Raw genomic sequence first — 17,121 nt, forward strand, 5'->3', positions numbered from 1 at the left:
TCAATCAGCCAAAGATGGTCATGTGAATATTGTTTTTAGTTTAAAGAGGATCGTTATTTTTTATTTGTCCGTGGGATGTGGGTGTCGCTGGCTAGGCCAGCATTTATTGTCCACCCCTAATTGCCTTTCAGCAGGTTGTGGTGAGCTGCCTTCTGGAACTGCTGCAGTCCATGTGATGAAAGTACACTCACAATGCTATTAGGGAGGGAGTTCCAGGATTTTGACCCAGCAACAGTGAAGGAATGGCGATATGTTTCCAAGTCAGGATGGTGTGTGGCTTGGAAGTGAATGTTTGTGGATGTGGTGCCAATCAAGCGGACTGCTTTGTCCTGGAAGGTGTCAAGCTTCTTGAGTGTTATTAGAGCTGCACTTATCCAGGCAAGTGGAGAGTATTCATTACACCCCTGACTTGTGTCTTGTAGATGGTGGACAGGCTTTGGGGAGTCAGGAGGTGAGTTCCTCGCTGCAGGATTCCTAGCCTCTGACCTGCTCTTGTAGCCACAGTATTTATATGGCTAGTCCAGTTCAGTTTCTGGTCAACATCCCAGGATGTTGATAGTGGAGGATTCAGTGATGGTAATGCCATTGAATGTCAAGGGGCAATGGTTAGATTCTCTCTTGTTGGAGATGGTCATTGCCTGGCACTTGTGTGGCGTGACTGTTACTTGCCACTTGTCAGGTCTTACTGCATTTGGACATGGACTGCTTCAGTATCTGAGGAGTTGTGAATGGTGCTGAACATTGTGCAATCATCCATGAACATCCCCAATTCTGACCTTATGATGGAAGGAGGGTTATTGATGAAGCAGCTGAAGATGGTTGGGCCTAGGACACTACTCTGAGGAACTCCTGCAGTGATGACCTGGAGCTGAGATAATTGACCCCCAATAACCACAACCACCTTTCTTTGTGTTAGGTATGATTCCAACAAGTGGAGAGATTTCCCTCTGATTCTCATTGACCTTAGTTCTGCTAGGGCTCCTTAATTTCACACTTGATCAAATGCTGCCTTGATTTCAAGGGCAGTCACTCTCACATCATCTCTGGACTTCAGCTCCTTTGTCCATGTTTGATCCAAGGCTGTAATGAGGTCAGGAGCCCTGGAGGAACCCAAACTGGGCGTCAGTGAGCAGGTTATTGCTAGCAATTGCTGTTTGATAGCACTGTTGATGACCCCTTCCATCACTTTACTGATAATCAAGAGTTGACGGATGGGGCAGTATTTGGCCCTGTTGGATTTGTCCTGCTTTTTGTGTATAGGACATACCTGGGCAATTTTCTACATAGCCGGGTAGATGCCAGTATTGTAGCTGTACTGGAACAGTTTGGCTAGTGGTGCTGCAAATTCTGGAGCACAAGTCTTCAGTACTGTTGTCGGACTACTGTCAGGGCCCATAGCCTTTACAGTATCCAGTGGCTTCATCTGTTTCTTGATATCACGTGGAGTGAATCGAATTGGCTGAAGACTGGTATCTGTGATGCTGGGACCTCAGGAGGAGGCCAAGATGGATCATCCACTTGGCACTTCTGGCTGAAGATTCCTGCAAATGCTTCAGCCTTATCTTTTGCACTGATGTGCTGGGCTTCCCCATCATTGAGGATGGGGATATTTGTGGAGCCACCTCTTCTAGTGAGTTGTTTAACTGTTCACCACCATTCATGATTGGATGTGGCAGGACTTCAGAGCTTGGATCTGATTTACTGGTTGTGGAATTGCTTAGTCCTGTCTATCACTTGCTGCTTATGCTGTTGGAAGCACTGTGTTGTACCTTCACCAGGTTAACACCTCGTTTTTAGGTATGCCTGGTGCTGCTCCTGGCATGCTCCCCTGCACCCTTCATTGAACCAGGGTTGATCCCGTGACTTAGTGGTAATGTTTGAGTGGGAGAATACGCTGGGCCATGAGGCTACAGACCATGGTTTAGTACATTTCTGCTGCTGCTGATGGCCCACAGTGCCTCATGGTTGCCCAGCCTTGAGTTGCTAGATCTGTTCGAAATCTATCCCATTTAGTACGGTGGTAGTGCCACACAACACGATGGAGGGTATCCTCAATGTGAAGTGCAACAAGTCAAAGCCTGATTCAGGCCCATACTTTAAATCTTAACAGTATGTCTCTCAGGATCACCACCTTCTCAGGTCATGGGTAATAAATAGAAAAGGATAATAAATGTGTGGAACCCTCCTTATGCATGCCACCCACACCAAGCAAAAAATTCAGAAAACGTGCTGCTTTTAAAATTATACTGTTATGTTATTCACCTAAACGACCCCTCCGCATATATGGATCCTCTGTAAAACTGCGCACATCTGACAGCTTTGGAACCTGAAAAGTAGCAAAGTAGTGCTGTAAATCAATATGCTTTTCAATACCTGAATCAGACAACCTACCTTAGAATACCTATCTAGAAGTTGTTTTCACTACTATTTCACTGTCAATTCCCTGGACCATTACCATTACCAGTTGATCGTGCTTGGTTCACTGCTGTCTATTCCTGCTTATAAATTTTAAGCACTTGGGCTGGGCAGTCTTTCAAACCTATCAGCTTCATTTTCATGGAATGGAGCCCGACTCATCCCTTCCCCACTTCCACTTATCACTGGCACTGAGTGGAGTAGCTTTACTAAGTCAGGCTTCTTTCCCTTTGGATCAGGCTCTTGGAAGAACTTGAGTGCTTTGTTACCCTTTTGCCAGCCCAACAAACAGGACACCCTCTCTGTGTGCTGCACTGTGGGAAATGCCGTATTTAAAGTTTGTTAAAGTGCAGCCCTGTCTGCTCTCAGACATGGACATAAAAGATCTCATAGCATTATTTCAAGGAAAGGCAAGGGCGTTATCCCTAGTGCTCTGACCAATATTTATCTCTCAATCAGTATCATTGAAAAAATAAAAAGCTAAAAGCTACTGCGGATGCTGGAAATCCAAAACAAAAACAGAATCACCTGGAAAAACTCAGCAGGTCTGGCAGCATCGGTGGAGAAGAAATCAGTTAACGTTTCGAGCCTTCACGGCCCTTCGGCAGAACTGAAGCATAGTTAGGAGAGGGGTGAAATATAAGCTGGTTTAAGGTGGGGGGGGCGGAGGGGGAGAGAGAAGTTGAGGGTGTGGTGATTGTGGAGATAAGCAAGCAGTGATAGGAGCGGTAATCAAAAGATGTCACAGACAAAAGGATCAAAGAGGTGTTGAAGGTGGTGATATTTGTCTAAGAAAAGTGCTAATTAAGAATGGAAGACAGGACACTCAAAGTACAGCTCTAGTGGGGGTGGGGTGGAAAGACTAACAAGGTTTTAGTTGTAGATTTAAAAATAATGGAAATAGGTGGGGAAAGAAGAATCTATATAAATTATTGAAAAAAAAGTGGGGGGGGGCGGAGAAACGGGGTGGGGATGGGGGGAGGGGGAGTTTAAGATCTAAAGTTGTTGAATTCAATATTCAGCCCGGAAGGCTGTAAAGTGCCTAGTCGGAAGATGAGGTGCTGTTCCTCCAGTTTGCGTTGGGCTTCACTGGAACAATGCAGCAAGCCAAGGACAGACATGTGGGCAAGAGATCAGGGTGGAGTGTTAAAATTCTTTCCCCACCTATTTCCATTATTTTTAAATCTAAAACTAAAACCTTGTTAGTCTTTCCACCCCATCCCCACTAGAGCTGTACTTTGAGTGTCCTGTCTTCCATTCTTAATTAGCACTTTTCTTAGACAAATATCACCACCTTCAACACCTCTTTGATCCTTTTGTCTGTGACATCTTTTGATTATCTGCTCCTATCACTGCTTGCTTATCTCCACAATCACCACACCCTCAACTTCTCTCTCGCCCCCCCCCCACCTTAAACCAGCTTATATTTCACCCCTCTCCTAACTATGCTTCAGTTCTGCCGAAGGGCCGTGAAGGATCGAAACGTTAACCGATTTCTTCTCCACCGATGCTGCCAGACCTGCTGAGTTTTTCCAGGTAATTCTGTTTTTGTTCATTGAAAAAATGTTTATCAGGCCATCGTCATAATGCTACTTGTGGGAGAATGCTTTGTGTAAATGGGCTGTCGTGTTTCCTACAAATAGAACAATGGCTTCACAATAAAAAGTACTTCATTGGCTGTAAATTGCTTAGGTCTGTGATAAAAAAGGCATAATATAATTACAAGGAAGTCTTTGCTTCATAGAACAACCTGAATAACATTGGAAAATCTTGTTTTTTCAATCAAAAATGCTTTAGCATATATGAGAACAGCTAAAAATCAGACTTTTTAATGCCACACTTATTTCCTTCTCCTCCCCTCACCCCTGACCCAATCTGGAGTTAAATAATGATAGTTAAATAATCTGATTTGCACAGGTTTTCTGTATTTATGGGGAAAGGAAAGGTTTACCATTCAGCTGTCTCAGCTCCAAACCTTTTGTTTGTGCCTCCAAACAAAAACGGATTTGATTTTTACCCTTTCTAACCTTTTTTGTAGCTCGATCAAGGTAACAACCTCTCGTCGTCTTAAAAAAAACAGCTGTTTTGAAAGAATGATTCAATTTGTAATGCTGAAGAATTGCAGCTGGTATTTAATTTTATTCCAGTTGATTCCAGTTGCTTTGTTAGCAAAAAAAAGCTCAATTCTATAAAATTTCTACCAGTTAGCCATATTCATCAAATGTATGTTTTTGCAGACTCATCATTGACTGCAAATCTTGCTGTTGAATATGTCCTATCTTATAATTATAATTTTTATAGAGAGTAAATTACAATGGTGCCAAAGTTTAGGTTGATAGCTGCAAACCACTTACGTATGTGCACTTCACGGAAGTAGTATTATAAAAGGAACTTTTATTTTTAAAGGAGACATGTTGGACATTTACACACATTCTTGTGTGACAGTAAATATACTCATCATGAAACTAATGTTTAATGATATGCTCTCAGATAGGCTTGCTCCTCCTACAGACCAGCTGTGGAATAAATACAGAATCTTCCCTGTGTAAACGTTGATAACCTTACCAGATCAAAAGAGCGAGTCACTCCTTTCATAGCTTTCCCAAGTATTTTTCGCTTGAGTGGATAAGTTGTGTTATGATGTTTGTATCACATTAATTTGGTATACCACATTTTTAAGATTAAAAAAAAACTGGTTGCTGCTGAAAGGTAAGCAATGTAGGTTTGCAGCTGATTACCCAAGTCTCATAGCTGTTCTATTAATTTTCTTTTAAGATGCTACAAGACGACGTGCCTTTGGTCTTGTTGCCCAAGCGTATACCTCGATTAGTGCCGATGATCTCGCAGCCTTTGTGGGACTTCCAGTAGAAGATGCTGTTAAAGGTAGTATTTTTACTGATAACCTAAAACAAATAGCCAAATATATTTGTGTACAAAACCAAATATTTTAAAATGGTTAGTTTGCCATTGCTGTTCATTGTAAACTCTGGTTCCACAAGAACTGCTTCATACATTTGGGCTCTGATCCTAAATATTGCGTTTTTCGTTCAATATTTTCAAGTATTTGGAAGTGTAAAAATTTAATGTGTTCCAGATGTCTTGGACTAGATTTTTTTTAAATGTAAATTGTTCATCGCATGTTACATGCTGTTAGGGATATGATTAGTTCACATTAAGATCATAAGAAATAGGAGCAGAAGCAGGCCATTTGGCCCATCGAGCCTGTTCTGCCATTCATTAAGATAAAGGCTGATCTGATTATGGCCCTAACTTTCCTGCCTGTCCCCATAACCCTTGACTCCCTTGTGAATCAAAAATCTGCCTAACTCAGCCTTGAATATATTCAATGATCCAGCCTCCATTCCTGTCTGTGGAAGAGAATTCCAAAGACTGATGATTCTGTGAGAGAAGAAATTCCTCAACTCTGTTTTAAATGGGAAACCCTTATGTTTAAATTGCGCCCCCCTAGTTCTGGATACCACTGCATCAGAATCTTATATGTTTGAATAAAACCACCTCTCGTTCCTCTAAATTCCAATGAGTTAAGCCCAACCTGTTTAACCTTTCCTCATAAAACAACCCTCTAATCTCAGAAAGCAGCCTAGTGAACCTTCTTTGAACTGTTTCCAATTCAAGTATATGCTTCCTTAGGTAAGGTGACCAAAACTATACACAGTACTCCAGGTGCAGTTTCACCAATGTCCTATATAGTTGTAGCAAAACTTCCTTGTTTTTAATACTGTACCACCTCCCCCCGACAATAAAGGCCAACATTCCAATTGCCTTCCCATTTTCTTGCTGTACCTGCATGCTAATTGAGATTGAAGTACAGGGGCATCCAGATTTCTCTGTACGCAACATTCTGCAGTCTCTTTCCATTTAAATAATATTTTGCTTTTCTAGCCTCCCTCCCAAAGTGGACAAGCTCACATTTTCCCACATTATGCTTCATCTGCTAAATTTTTGCCCACTCACTTAAGCTATCTATGTCCCTTTGGAGACTCTTTGTGTCTTCCTCACAACATGATTTCCTACCTATCTTTGTATTATCAGCAAATTTGGCTAAAATACAGTCAGTCCCTTCATCCAAGTTATTAATATAGATCATTAATAGATAAGGCACCAGCATTGAACCTTGTGGCATTCCACAAGTAACAGTTCGTCAGCCTGAAAATGACCAGTTTACCATGACTCTCTGTTTCCTGTCAGTTAGCCAATTCTCGATCCATGTTAACATATCATCCCCAACATCACGACCTCTTATATTCTGGAGTAACCTTTTATGTGGCATTTTATCGAATGCCTTTTGGAGATGCAAATACACTACATCTACTGGTTTCCCTTTATCAACCCTGTTTGTTACACCCTCAGAGAACACGAATAAATTTGTCAGACATAATTTCTCTTTCACAAAATCGTGTTGACTCTGCCTGATTGTATTATGATTTTCTAAATGGCCTGTTACTACCTCCTTAATAATGGATTCTAGCATTTTCCTAATGACAGATGTTAGGCTAACTGGCCTAACATAATTTTTTGCTTTCTATCTTCTTTCTTTCTTGAATAGTGGTGTTACATTTGGGTTTTCAAATTCGCAGGCATCTTTCCAGATTCTAGAAAATTTTGGAAGATTACAACCAATGCATCCAACATCTCTGCAGCCCTAGGATGCAAGCCATCAGATCCAAGGGACTTGTCAGCCTTTAGTCCCTAGTACTTTTTCTTTAATGATTGTTTTAAGTTCCTCCCTCCAGTTTCCCCCCTGATTTTCTGCTATTCTTCTACTGCGAAGGCTGATACAAAATACTTGTTCCAAATCTCTACCATTTCCTTGTTTCTGATTAATTCTCCAATTTCAAGCTTTGAGGAGCGGGTGCTCACTGTTGCTACTCTTTTCCTTTTTATATACTTACAGAAACTTCTGTCTGTTTTTATAGTCATTGCTAATTTTCTCTCATACTGTAATTTCTCCCACTTTTTCAGTCATTCTTTGCGGGCTTCTAAAATTTTCCGTTTAATCCTTGCAGTATTTGTACATATTTTCTTTTATTTTATACCATCCTTAATTTCCTTAGTTAGACATAGTGTGTCCTTCTCACAGAGTCTTTCTCAATTGAATATTTTTGTTGAGAGTTATGAAATATCTTCTTTAAATGTCTGCCATTGCTTCTCGACTGTCTTACCTTTTAACCTATTTTCCCAGTGCACTTTAGCCTAATCCGTCACCATACCCTTGTAATTGCATTTACTTAAGTTTAAAGCACTAGTTTCAGACCCAGATTTCTTTCCTTCGATTTGAATGTAAAATTCCATCATGTTATGATCACTCTTACCGGGGCGATCCTTTTCTATGTAATCATTTATTAATCCTGTTTCATTACCCATTACCAGGTCCAAAATAGCATGTTCCCTGGTTGGTTCCACAATGTGTTCTTCTAAGAAACTGTCCTGAATACAATCTATGAACTCATTCTCCAGGACTACCTTTTGTTGATTTGATTCATATCATCTATATGAAGATTAAAATCTCCCATGAGTATTGCAGTACCTTTCCTACAAGCCCCCTTTATTTCTTGTTTTACACTCTGTCCTACAGTCTCGCTACTGTCAGAGGGCCTATAAACCACTCCCACTGCTTTGCTATTTCTTATTTGCAGTCAAACTGATTCTACGTTTTGATCCTGTGAACCTAGATCATTTCCCACCACTGTACTGATCTCATCCTTGATTAACAGAGCTACCTCACCTCCTTTTCCTTTCCTTCATTTCTTCTGAAATGTAAAATACCATTGAATATTCAAGTCTCAGCTGTGGTCACTTTGCAACCATGTCTCTGTAATGGCTATCATACAATCATTTATTTCCATTTATGCTATCAATTCATCCATTGTGTTACGAATGCTGCATGCATTGAGATAAAGAGCCTTTAATACCATCTTTTTACGATTTATCCCCGCTCTGACCATATTTGCTGATGCACTCTTATGTTTATATGCTCTGTCCCTTGTCACACACGCACCATCATTTCTCAGACTATTATCCTGTACTATTGCTTTTTCTCTTCCCTTTAACTTTCCAAATCTCTCCTCATGCGAACCCTTCCCCAAATCTCTCCTCATGTGAGCCCTCCTTCCTCCACTATTTAGTCTAAAGCCATCTCTGCAGTCCAAATCAGGTGATTTGCCAGTACACTGTAGTTCAGGTGAAGGTAACCCATTGATAGATACAACTATCAGCACCTTTTTTAGCCCTTATCACTACTATCAGCACCTTTTTTAGCCTTTACTACTACCATTAACACTCACTTTGTCCTTTTGTTCATGACATCTTTGTCAATCTCTCCTTAGCCCCCACCTATCGCTGGTCTTCTATCCAGCTTCATCCCCTTTAAACAGTATAAATTTCGTCACATTTCTACTTCTCTGCAGCTCTGAAGAAGGGTCATACAGAGATGAAATGTCAAGTCTGTTTCTCTCTCCACAGATGCTGTCAGACCTGCTGAGTTTCCAGCATTTTCTGTTTTTGTTTCAGATTTCCAGCATCCACAGTATTTTGCTTTTTATCATTGATAGAGTGCTCTGAAATAAAAACAGAAAATGCTGGAAAAGCACAGCAGACCTGGTAGCATCTGTGGAGAGAGAGACAGAATTAACTTTCCCAATCTGCATGATGACTCTTCTTCGGAGCTAAAAAGAGGTGCAAATGTGATGGATTTTATACGAGGGTGGAGCAGGTGGAGCAAAATACAAGGTCAGGGATAGGTGGGAGCTCAGGAGAAATTTGACAAAGCTGTCATAGATACAGGACAAAGGGAATGTTAATGGCAGTGTTAAAGACTAAAGAAGGTGCTGATAGTAGCATAAAGGTAATACAGCAGAATGTGTTAATAGCAGAACAAGGGTCAGCGATCTGTGAAAACAAAACATAAAAACGAGCGACAGATGGCCATGTGGTGGTGGGGTGGGGAAAAATAAATAAAAAATAAAATAATTTTTTAAAATTGGATTTAAAGAGGGTAAAGATGGAAGGGAGAGTTCAAGGTCTGGAGTTGTTGAACTCGATGTTAAGTCTGGAAGGCTATAAAGTGCCTCTGTGGAAGATGAGGTGCTGTTCCTCCAGTTTGCGTTGGGCTTCACTAGAACATCGCAGCAGGCCAAGGATGGACTTGTGGGCATGAGAGCAGGATGGTGTGTTGAAATGACATGTGACAGGAAGGTCTGGGTCAGGCTTGTGGCCTGAGTGAAGGTGTTCCGCAAAACGGTCACCCAGTCCCTGTAGAGGAGACTGCATTGGGAACAGCAAATACAGTAGACCAAGTTGAAGGATGTGCAAGTGAAGCGCTACTTCACCTGAAAGGAGTGTTTGAGGCCTTGGATGGTGAGTAGGGAGTAGGTAAAGAGGCAGGGATTGCACCTGTGATTGCGTGGGAAGGGGGTGAAGAGTTGGGGGATGATGGAGGAGTGGAGCAGGGTGCCACACAGGGAATGGCCCCTACAGAATGTTGATGGGGGGGACATGAGGAGGAAGATGTGTGTTTGGTGGTGGCTTCATGCTGGAGTTGGCGGAAATGGCGGAGGATGATCCTTTGAATGTGGAGATTGGTTGGATGAAAAGTGAGGACAAGGGAGACCCTATCGTGGTTCTGGAAGGGAGGGGAAGGGGCGAGGACAGAGGTGTGGGAGATGGGTCGGACATGGTTGAAGGTCCTGTCAACCGCAGTGGAGGGGGAGCCCCCGGTTAAGGAAAAAGGAAGGCATGTCAGAAGCACCATGTTGGAAGGTATCATCATTGGAACAGATGTGACAGAGGCAGAGGAACTGGAAGAATAGGATGGAGTTCTTCCAAGAAGCAGGATGTGAGGAGCTGGAGTTGGTGGGCTTGTAATGAATATTGGTAGACAGCCTTTCACTAGAAATGGAGACAGAGGTCAAAGAAAGGAAGGGAAATGTTGGAGATGGACTGTGTGAGGGAGAGGGGTGGAAATTCAAAGCAAAATCGATAAATTTTTCCAGGCCCCAGATGAGAGCACGAAGCAGCACCAGTCATCTTTGTACTGGAAAAAGAGTTGTGGGAGGGGGCCTGAGTAAGACTGGAAGAAGGAATGCCCCATGTACCCCACAAAAAAAGGCCTACCTGGGGCCTATACAGGTACCCCATAGCCACATCTTTTGTTTGGAGGAAATGAGACAAGTTAAAGGAGAAATTGCTCCCTGAGTGGGCAAGTTAAAGGAGAAATTTCTTAGTGAGAGAACAAGTTCAGCCAGGTGGAGGAGAGTGGTGATGAATGGGGATTGTTCGGGATCTGTTCTAGGAATAAACAGAGAGCCCTTAGACATCCTGGTGGGCAGTGGAGGTGTAGAGGGATTGGATGACCATAGTAAAGAGGAGGCGGTTGGGGCAGGAAACTGGAAATTGTTGATGTGATGTAAGGCATCAGAGGAATCGCGAATGTAGGGAAGAGACTGGGCAAGGTAGGGAGAATGGAGTCAAGATAGGAAGAAATGAGTTCCGTGAGGCAGGAACATGCTGACATGATAGGTCTACCGGGTAGTCCTGTTTGTGGACTTTGGGAAGGAGTTAGAAGCAGGCTGTGCAGCGTTGGGAGATAGGTTGGAAGTTGTGGAGGGAAGATCTCCAGAGGAGATGAGGTCAGTGATAGTCCTGGAAACAAAGGCTTGATGTTTGGTGGTGGCGTCCAGGGGGAGGTAGGAAGAAGTGTCTGAAGTTGGTACTCCGCCTCTGCAAGGTAGAGGTCTGTATGCCAGCCAACAACAGAACCACCCTTGTCGGCAGGTTTGATAGCAAAGTCAGGGTTGGACCTGAGGGAACGGAGTGCAGCAAGTTCAGAAGGAGACAGGTTGGAGTGGTGAGAGGAGCAGAGAAATTAAGATGGCTTATGTTACACTGACAGTTCTCAATGAAAAGATCAAGAGCAGGTAAGAGGCCAGAAGGAGGGGTCCAGGTAGAAGGGAATACTGGAGGCAGGTGAATGGGGGGAAGGACTCCTGCCCAAAGAAGTGAGCACTGAGACAAAGGCAACAGGAGAGTTCAGCATCGTACCAAGCCCGAAATTCATTGAGGTGAGGGGGGCGATAGGATGAAACTGAGCCCTTTGCAGAGTTCAGAATGTTCAGCATCAGAGAGAGGAAGGTCAGAGGTTACAGTGAATACACGGCAAGGGCAGGGATTAGAGGAAGGGTTGGGGTCAGAGGGATAGAAGGGCTGGAGAGTTCCGGATGGGTATTGGTATCAATATGTTGTTGGAACCTGTGTTCCTTAACACCTGAAAAAAAGATTAAAAGTTTCTTGTTAAGTTGTCGGATGAGATGAGAAATGAAATGGAACTGGGGACAAAGACAGTTTTGAGATTAAGTGACTTGGTGCTGCTGGAGAGAGAGGTTGAGTGTGTAAATATGGCAGCGCATGGCACATCTCAGGATGTGGCGAGAACAGCAGTCCAAGAAACGCTGTATGTCCTGGAGATACCTGTAATCCTGGGTGGAGTGAGGGATGGAACTTGAGTTGGAATCCACGTGGGGTAAGTCAGAGATGGAGGCAGTCACTGAGGAAGGAAATATGGCTGTGAACATACATGAACATATGAAATAGGAGCAGAAGTAGGCCATTTGGCCCCTCGTGCCTGCTCCACCATTCAGACGGATGGAAATATTCAGCTTTATTACTGACTAATATAAGGAATATGACAACTTCTGTACATTGTAACATACTTTAGAAGATTTTCCCAAAACTTTGAATGAATACAGTAGAAGTACAGTACATATAAATAATGTAACACTAGAGGGGGATGACACATTTTTATGGATTAAAGTTCTATCCAATCACAATGGAATCATGAGCAGCCATAATTGCTGATGGCAACTTCCCTGACCCATTCTTTATCTTGAACAGTGTCACCCAAAGTTATATTTCAGCACCTAGTGATTCTGTGTAGACATTCTTGAGGATGTAACCATAAAACAAAGCACTAGATTTTACATCAACACTCAAATAGGCAGCAAGCTCTTCAAACTCTAGACAATTCCAAACAAAGGCCAAATTTAGAGAAAAACTTATCTGAACCCCTATCTTTCAAACAACTGCACACTTCTAGCCTACAAACAGGAAAATCTCCAGAACATAACAAACCTCTTCGCAGCCTTTGTAAAGTAACAGTACAGCGATCAACAACAAATGCATGAAAATCACGTTTGTCTCACAAATCATCAACTTCACATCAGACACCAATGACTGCTTGCAGTCATCAGCAACTGACAAGATTACAACCAGCCCCTGCAGAAAAATTGAGTCACGATATTACTGCAATATTGAAATACTTGAGGCAACCACGCCTACATCAAAATCAGGAGCTAGCTGAGGTCAGACATACTTGCAACATAACTGAAAACTCCAATCTGATTTTTGGAGGTTGGACACCATTTATGTATTAGCATAATTATGCATTGGCAACATCCTGCAACTACAAAGAAATGAATGTTTGCAGACTCTGGCAGATTATCTGCTTCCATTTATATAGTGTCTTTAATATGCTAAAATGGAGACATGAAGAAAAAATGAACACCAGTACAGAGATATTAGGAGGGATCGTTAAAATAATGGATGTTAAGCAGGTCTGTGAGTGCAGCGGTTCAAGTTGGTGACTCACCATGACTGTCTCGAGGGCAATTAGGGATGGGCAACAAATGCTGACCTAGACAGTGCCGCTCACACCCCATAAAAAATTAAAAAACAATTTACGGGACTGACAAGATTTATTTTAAGTACCAGCATGAATATGGTATGGAAGAATACTCCAATTAGGTCAATAAATATTAATGTTTACCAATATACTCTTCGCACCTCAAATTGTTGCCACCAATACAGCTCAATGTATGGCTCAAAATAATCCCAGCACACTCCTAAATTACACACAGCCCAAATTTAGAAAGACAAAGTTGTGAAAGCGAGTTTTTGTCAAACACCAGGAGGGAAATCGAAAGCAATGAAGGTGAATATGGCGAAAGAGACAAATGAAATCCTGTAGGAGAGCAGAGCAGTACTTCAAGGTATGTTTTCCTGGAAGATAAGTGGCAGTGAACTAAACGTTAAAATAAAAGCAAAATACTGCGGTTGCTGGAAATCTGAAATAAAAACAGAAAATGCTGGAAAAGCTCAGCAGGCCTGGCAGCATCTGTGGAGAGAGAAACAGAGTTAACACTTTTGAGTCTGTATGACTCTTCTTCAGAGCTAAAGAAAGACAGAAATTTGATAGATTTTATACTGTTTAAGAGGGAGTGTAGCAAAATAGGTGGGAGCTCTGGAGACATTTGTCAAAAATGTCATGGGCACAGAACAAAGGGAGTGTTAATGGTAGTGTTAAAGACTAAATAAGGTGCTGTTAGTGGCATAATGGTAATAAAGCAGAATATACTAAAAGCAGAACAAGGGTCAGCACTATGTGAAAGCAAAACATAAGAAGATGACAGATGGCCCTGTTGCCCGGGGCGGGGGGGAGAGAAATGCGGGAAAAAAAATACATATAGCTCTCTGGTTCCCCAGTACTGGTGCCAGTGTCCCATGAATCAAAACCCACAGCAAACTTTGAGCCATGCATTCAGTTCTCTGGTCTTACTTACCCTATGCCAGTTTGGATTGTGACTTAGACAACATAGCCTTCAGGATTCACCCTTTCAGCTGCAGAGAATAGTGTCTATCCCTCTAAGTGTACTGCCCCCTGCTACAACTTCATTCCATTTTTGTCCTCCCCACCTGAATAGCCCCCTGCACCAGAGTGCCATGGCTAGTTTGTTCATCCTCTCTGCAGATCCTGCTTTCGTCCACACAAACTGGAAGAACCTAAGCCCTGATGGACAATTGCAAGGACTGAGGCTCCTCCATTGCTACCATTTAATCCCCATACCTGCTCTCTTACACTCACACCCTTCTTTCCCTGACCACGAGCCAAATCTGAAGTACCTGGTCTAAAGGGTGTGACTGGCTCTTGGAACAAAGTGTCCAGGTAACTTTCCCCCTCCCTGATGGATTATAACGTTTAAAGCTCTGAGTCAAAGTTCCTCAGGCTACTGACACTGCAAATGCAGTTGCCCTGGATCACACGGGTATCAACATTCCCACATACTACGTACAACTGCAACAAATCACTTGGTCTGCCATCTTGATTTTTTGTGTTTAGCTAATTGGGTTTCAAAATTAGGATGTCCCTCAACAATCTGTAATTATATTATGGAGTTTAACTAGTTATGTATAAATTTAATATAATAACCTTGGTATGAATTAAATTACTGCCCAAGTTTAAAGGGGGGAAAACTTAAAAGCCATCAATTACCTGCCTCTATAATTCTTTTATGGGATGTCCTTGTTCAGAGGATATTTAAGAGTCAACCACATTGTTGTGGGTCACATGTAGGCAGACAAGGTGAGGACAGCATATTTTCTTACCTAAAGGATGGCAATTGACAATAGTTTTGTGGTCATTATCAGACTTTTAATTTTGGATTTTCATTGAATTCAAATTTCCACCATCTGCTGTGGTGGGATTTGAACCCAGATCCCCAGAGGTCTCTGGAATATTAGCCCAGTGACAATACCACTATGCCACCGCCTTCTCATTTCAGAGGACTTAAGAGTCAACCACATTACTGTGAGTCTGGAGTCACATATAGACCAGACCAGGTAAGGATGGCAGATGAGAAGGACATGAGTGGGCTAGCTGGATTTTATGGAGTTTAACCTGCACACCTACTTAATACCTCAGAGCTTCAGCTCTCAGGTCTCACTGTCGCTGACTCCATCTCTTGGACTACCCCCTTTTTGTAAAAGACCAGAACAGCACCAGCTTCCCTCACTGCACCAAATTTCCTTATTTAGGCACTCAGTCTCACTGTACTCAGTCTCCAGCTACACCTTCGTCTGACTTACTTAATCAAATTAAATGAGAATCAACTACTGCTCAGCTTTCAATCCACTGTTCAAGATTTTTAAAAATTCATTCATGGATGTGGGCGTTGCTGGCTATTGCCTATCCCTAATTGCCCCTGAGATGGTGATGGTGAGCTGCCTTCATGAACCCCTGCGGTCCATGTGGTATAGATACACCCACTGCTGTTAGGGAGGGACCCAATGACAGTGAAGGGACGACGATATATTAATAAAGCATTAATATAGCAAATAGCATCCTGGGCTTTGTTAATCGGGGCATAGAGTACAAGAGCACTCATTAGACCTCAGCTGGAGTATTATGTACAGTTCTGGGCGCCACACTAAAGGAAGGATGTGAACACATTGGAGAGAGTGCAGAAGAGGTTTACAAGAATGGTTCCAGGGATGAGAAACTTCAGCTATGAGGATAGATTGGAGAAGTTGGGACTGTTCTCCTTGGAGAGAAGAAGGCTAAGAGGAAATTTGATAGAGAGGCTCAAAATCGTGAGGGGGCTGGACAGAGTAGATAGGGAGAAGCTGTTCCCACTCGTAAAAGGATCAAGAACGAGGGCACGGATTTAAAGCGAGTTGTAAAAGAAGCAAATGTGGTGTGAGAAAAAAACCTTCTTCATGCAATAAGTGGTTCAAGTCTGGAATGCACTGCCTGGAATTGTGGTGTAGGCAGGTTCACTCGAGGCATCCAAGAGGGCATTGGATGATTATTTGAATAGAAACAATGTTAAGGGGTATGGGGAAAAGGCAGGGCAATCGCACTAGGTCATAATGCTCATTTGGAGAGCCGGTGCAGACACGGTGGGTCAAATGGCCGCCTCCTGTGCTGTTAAAATTCTGTGATATTTCCAAGTCAAGATGGTGAGCGGCTTAGAGGGGAACTTTCAGATGGTGGTGTTCCCATGTGTCTTCTGCCCTTGTCCTTCTAGATGATAGCAGTCAAGGGTTTGGAAGGTGTTGTCTAAGGAACTTTGGTGAATTCCTGGAGTGCAACTTATAGATGGTACACACTGCTGCCAGTGTGATAGAGGGAGTGAATGTTTGTGGATGGAGTGCCAAACAAGCAGGTTGCTTTGTCCTAGATGGTGTCAAACTAGTGTTGTTGGAGTTGCACTCATCCAGGCAAGTGGGGAGTATTCCATCATACTCCCGACCTGTGCCTTGAGATGGTGGACAGGCTTTGGGAAGTCAGGAGGTGAGTTACTTGCCACAGGTTTGCTAGCCTCTTGACCTGCTCTTGTAGCCAGATTTATATGGCTAGTTCAGTTCAGTTTCTGGTCAATATCCCCAGGATATTTATAGTGGGGGATTCACTATATATAGGGATTGGAGCAAGTTTTCAATTCCAGTGTGTGAAATGTAACTGCCCTTTGAGTTGTTGAGTTTCAACCATGCAAATTAGTAGTGCAGTAGAGTACTGTGAGGTAGATTGTGAGGCAGTGAAAGCCAGCTGTGCCAGATAAATGGTCTCTGGGTTTACAGAGTTTGAGACTGTTATAAAAACTACAGTACCTCATGCCAAATGTGGTGTTACATCAAATGTTGTCACGAACAGCATGTCATATCCACTCAGAGAGACAGGAGAGTCTGGAAATTCTGTGTGGTAATGTACAAATTATTCAACACCAGTAAATTTAGTTCCTTAATCAGGCTAAGATGTGATAAGTAATGAGCAGTTTAGCATCTTCATGTAAAAGAAAAGCTGTTACAGTAATTTCAGATGAATATTAACTGTTCATACAGTAATTACACAGCATA

The 17,121-nt window shown here is 42.5% G+C and overlaps 1 protein-coding gene across 2 annotated transcripts in view; it reads left to right on the top strand.

Annotated features, from left to right (window-relative positions):
- The window catches only part of cops8 (COP9 signalosome subunit 8), a 91,691-nt gene that overhangs the window by 69,390 nt on the left and 5,180 nt on the right, over positions 1-17,121 (top strand). For both annotated transcript variants that reach the window (XM_078551694.1, XM_078551695.1), the window contains exon 5: positions 5,191-5,298. In XM_078551694.1, coding sequence (XP_078407820.1) covers positions 5,191-5,298 — 108 coding nt within the window. The remainder of the gene's footprint in view (positions 1-5,190; positions 5,299-17,121) is intronic.

This window comes from Cetorhinus maximus, chromosome 11, assembly GCF_964194155.1.
Source record: "Cetorhinus maximus chromosome 11, sCetMax3.hap1.1, whole genome shotgun sequence".
In the NCBI taxonomy this organism is placed as follows: Eukaryota; Metazoa; Chordata; class Chondrichthyes; order Lamniformes; family Cetorhinidae; genus Cetorhinus; species Cetorhinus maximus.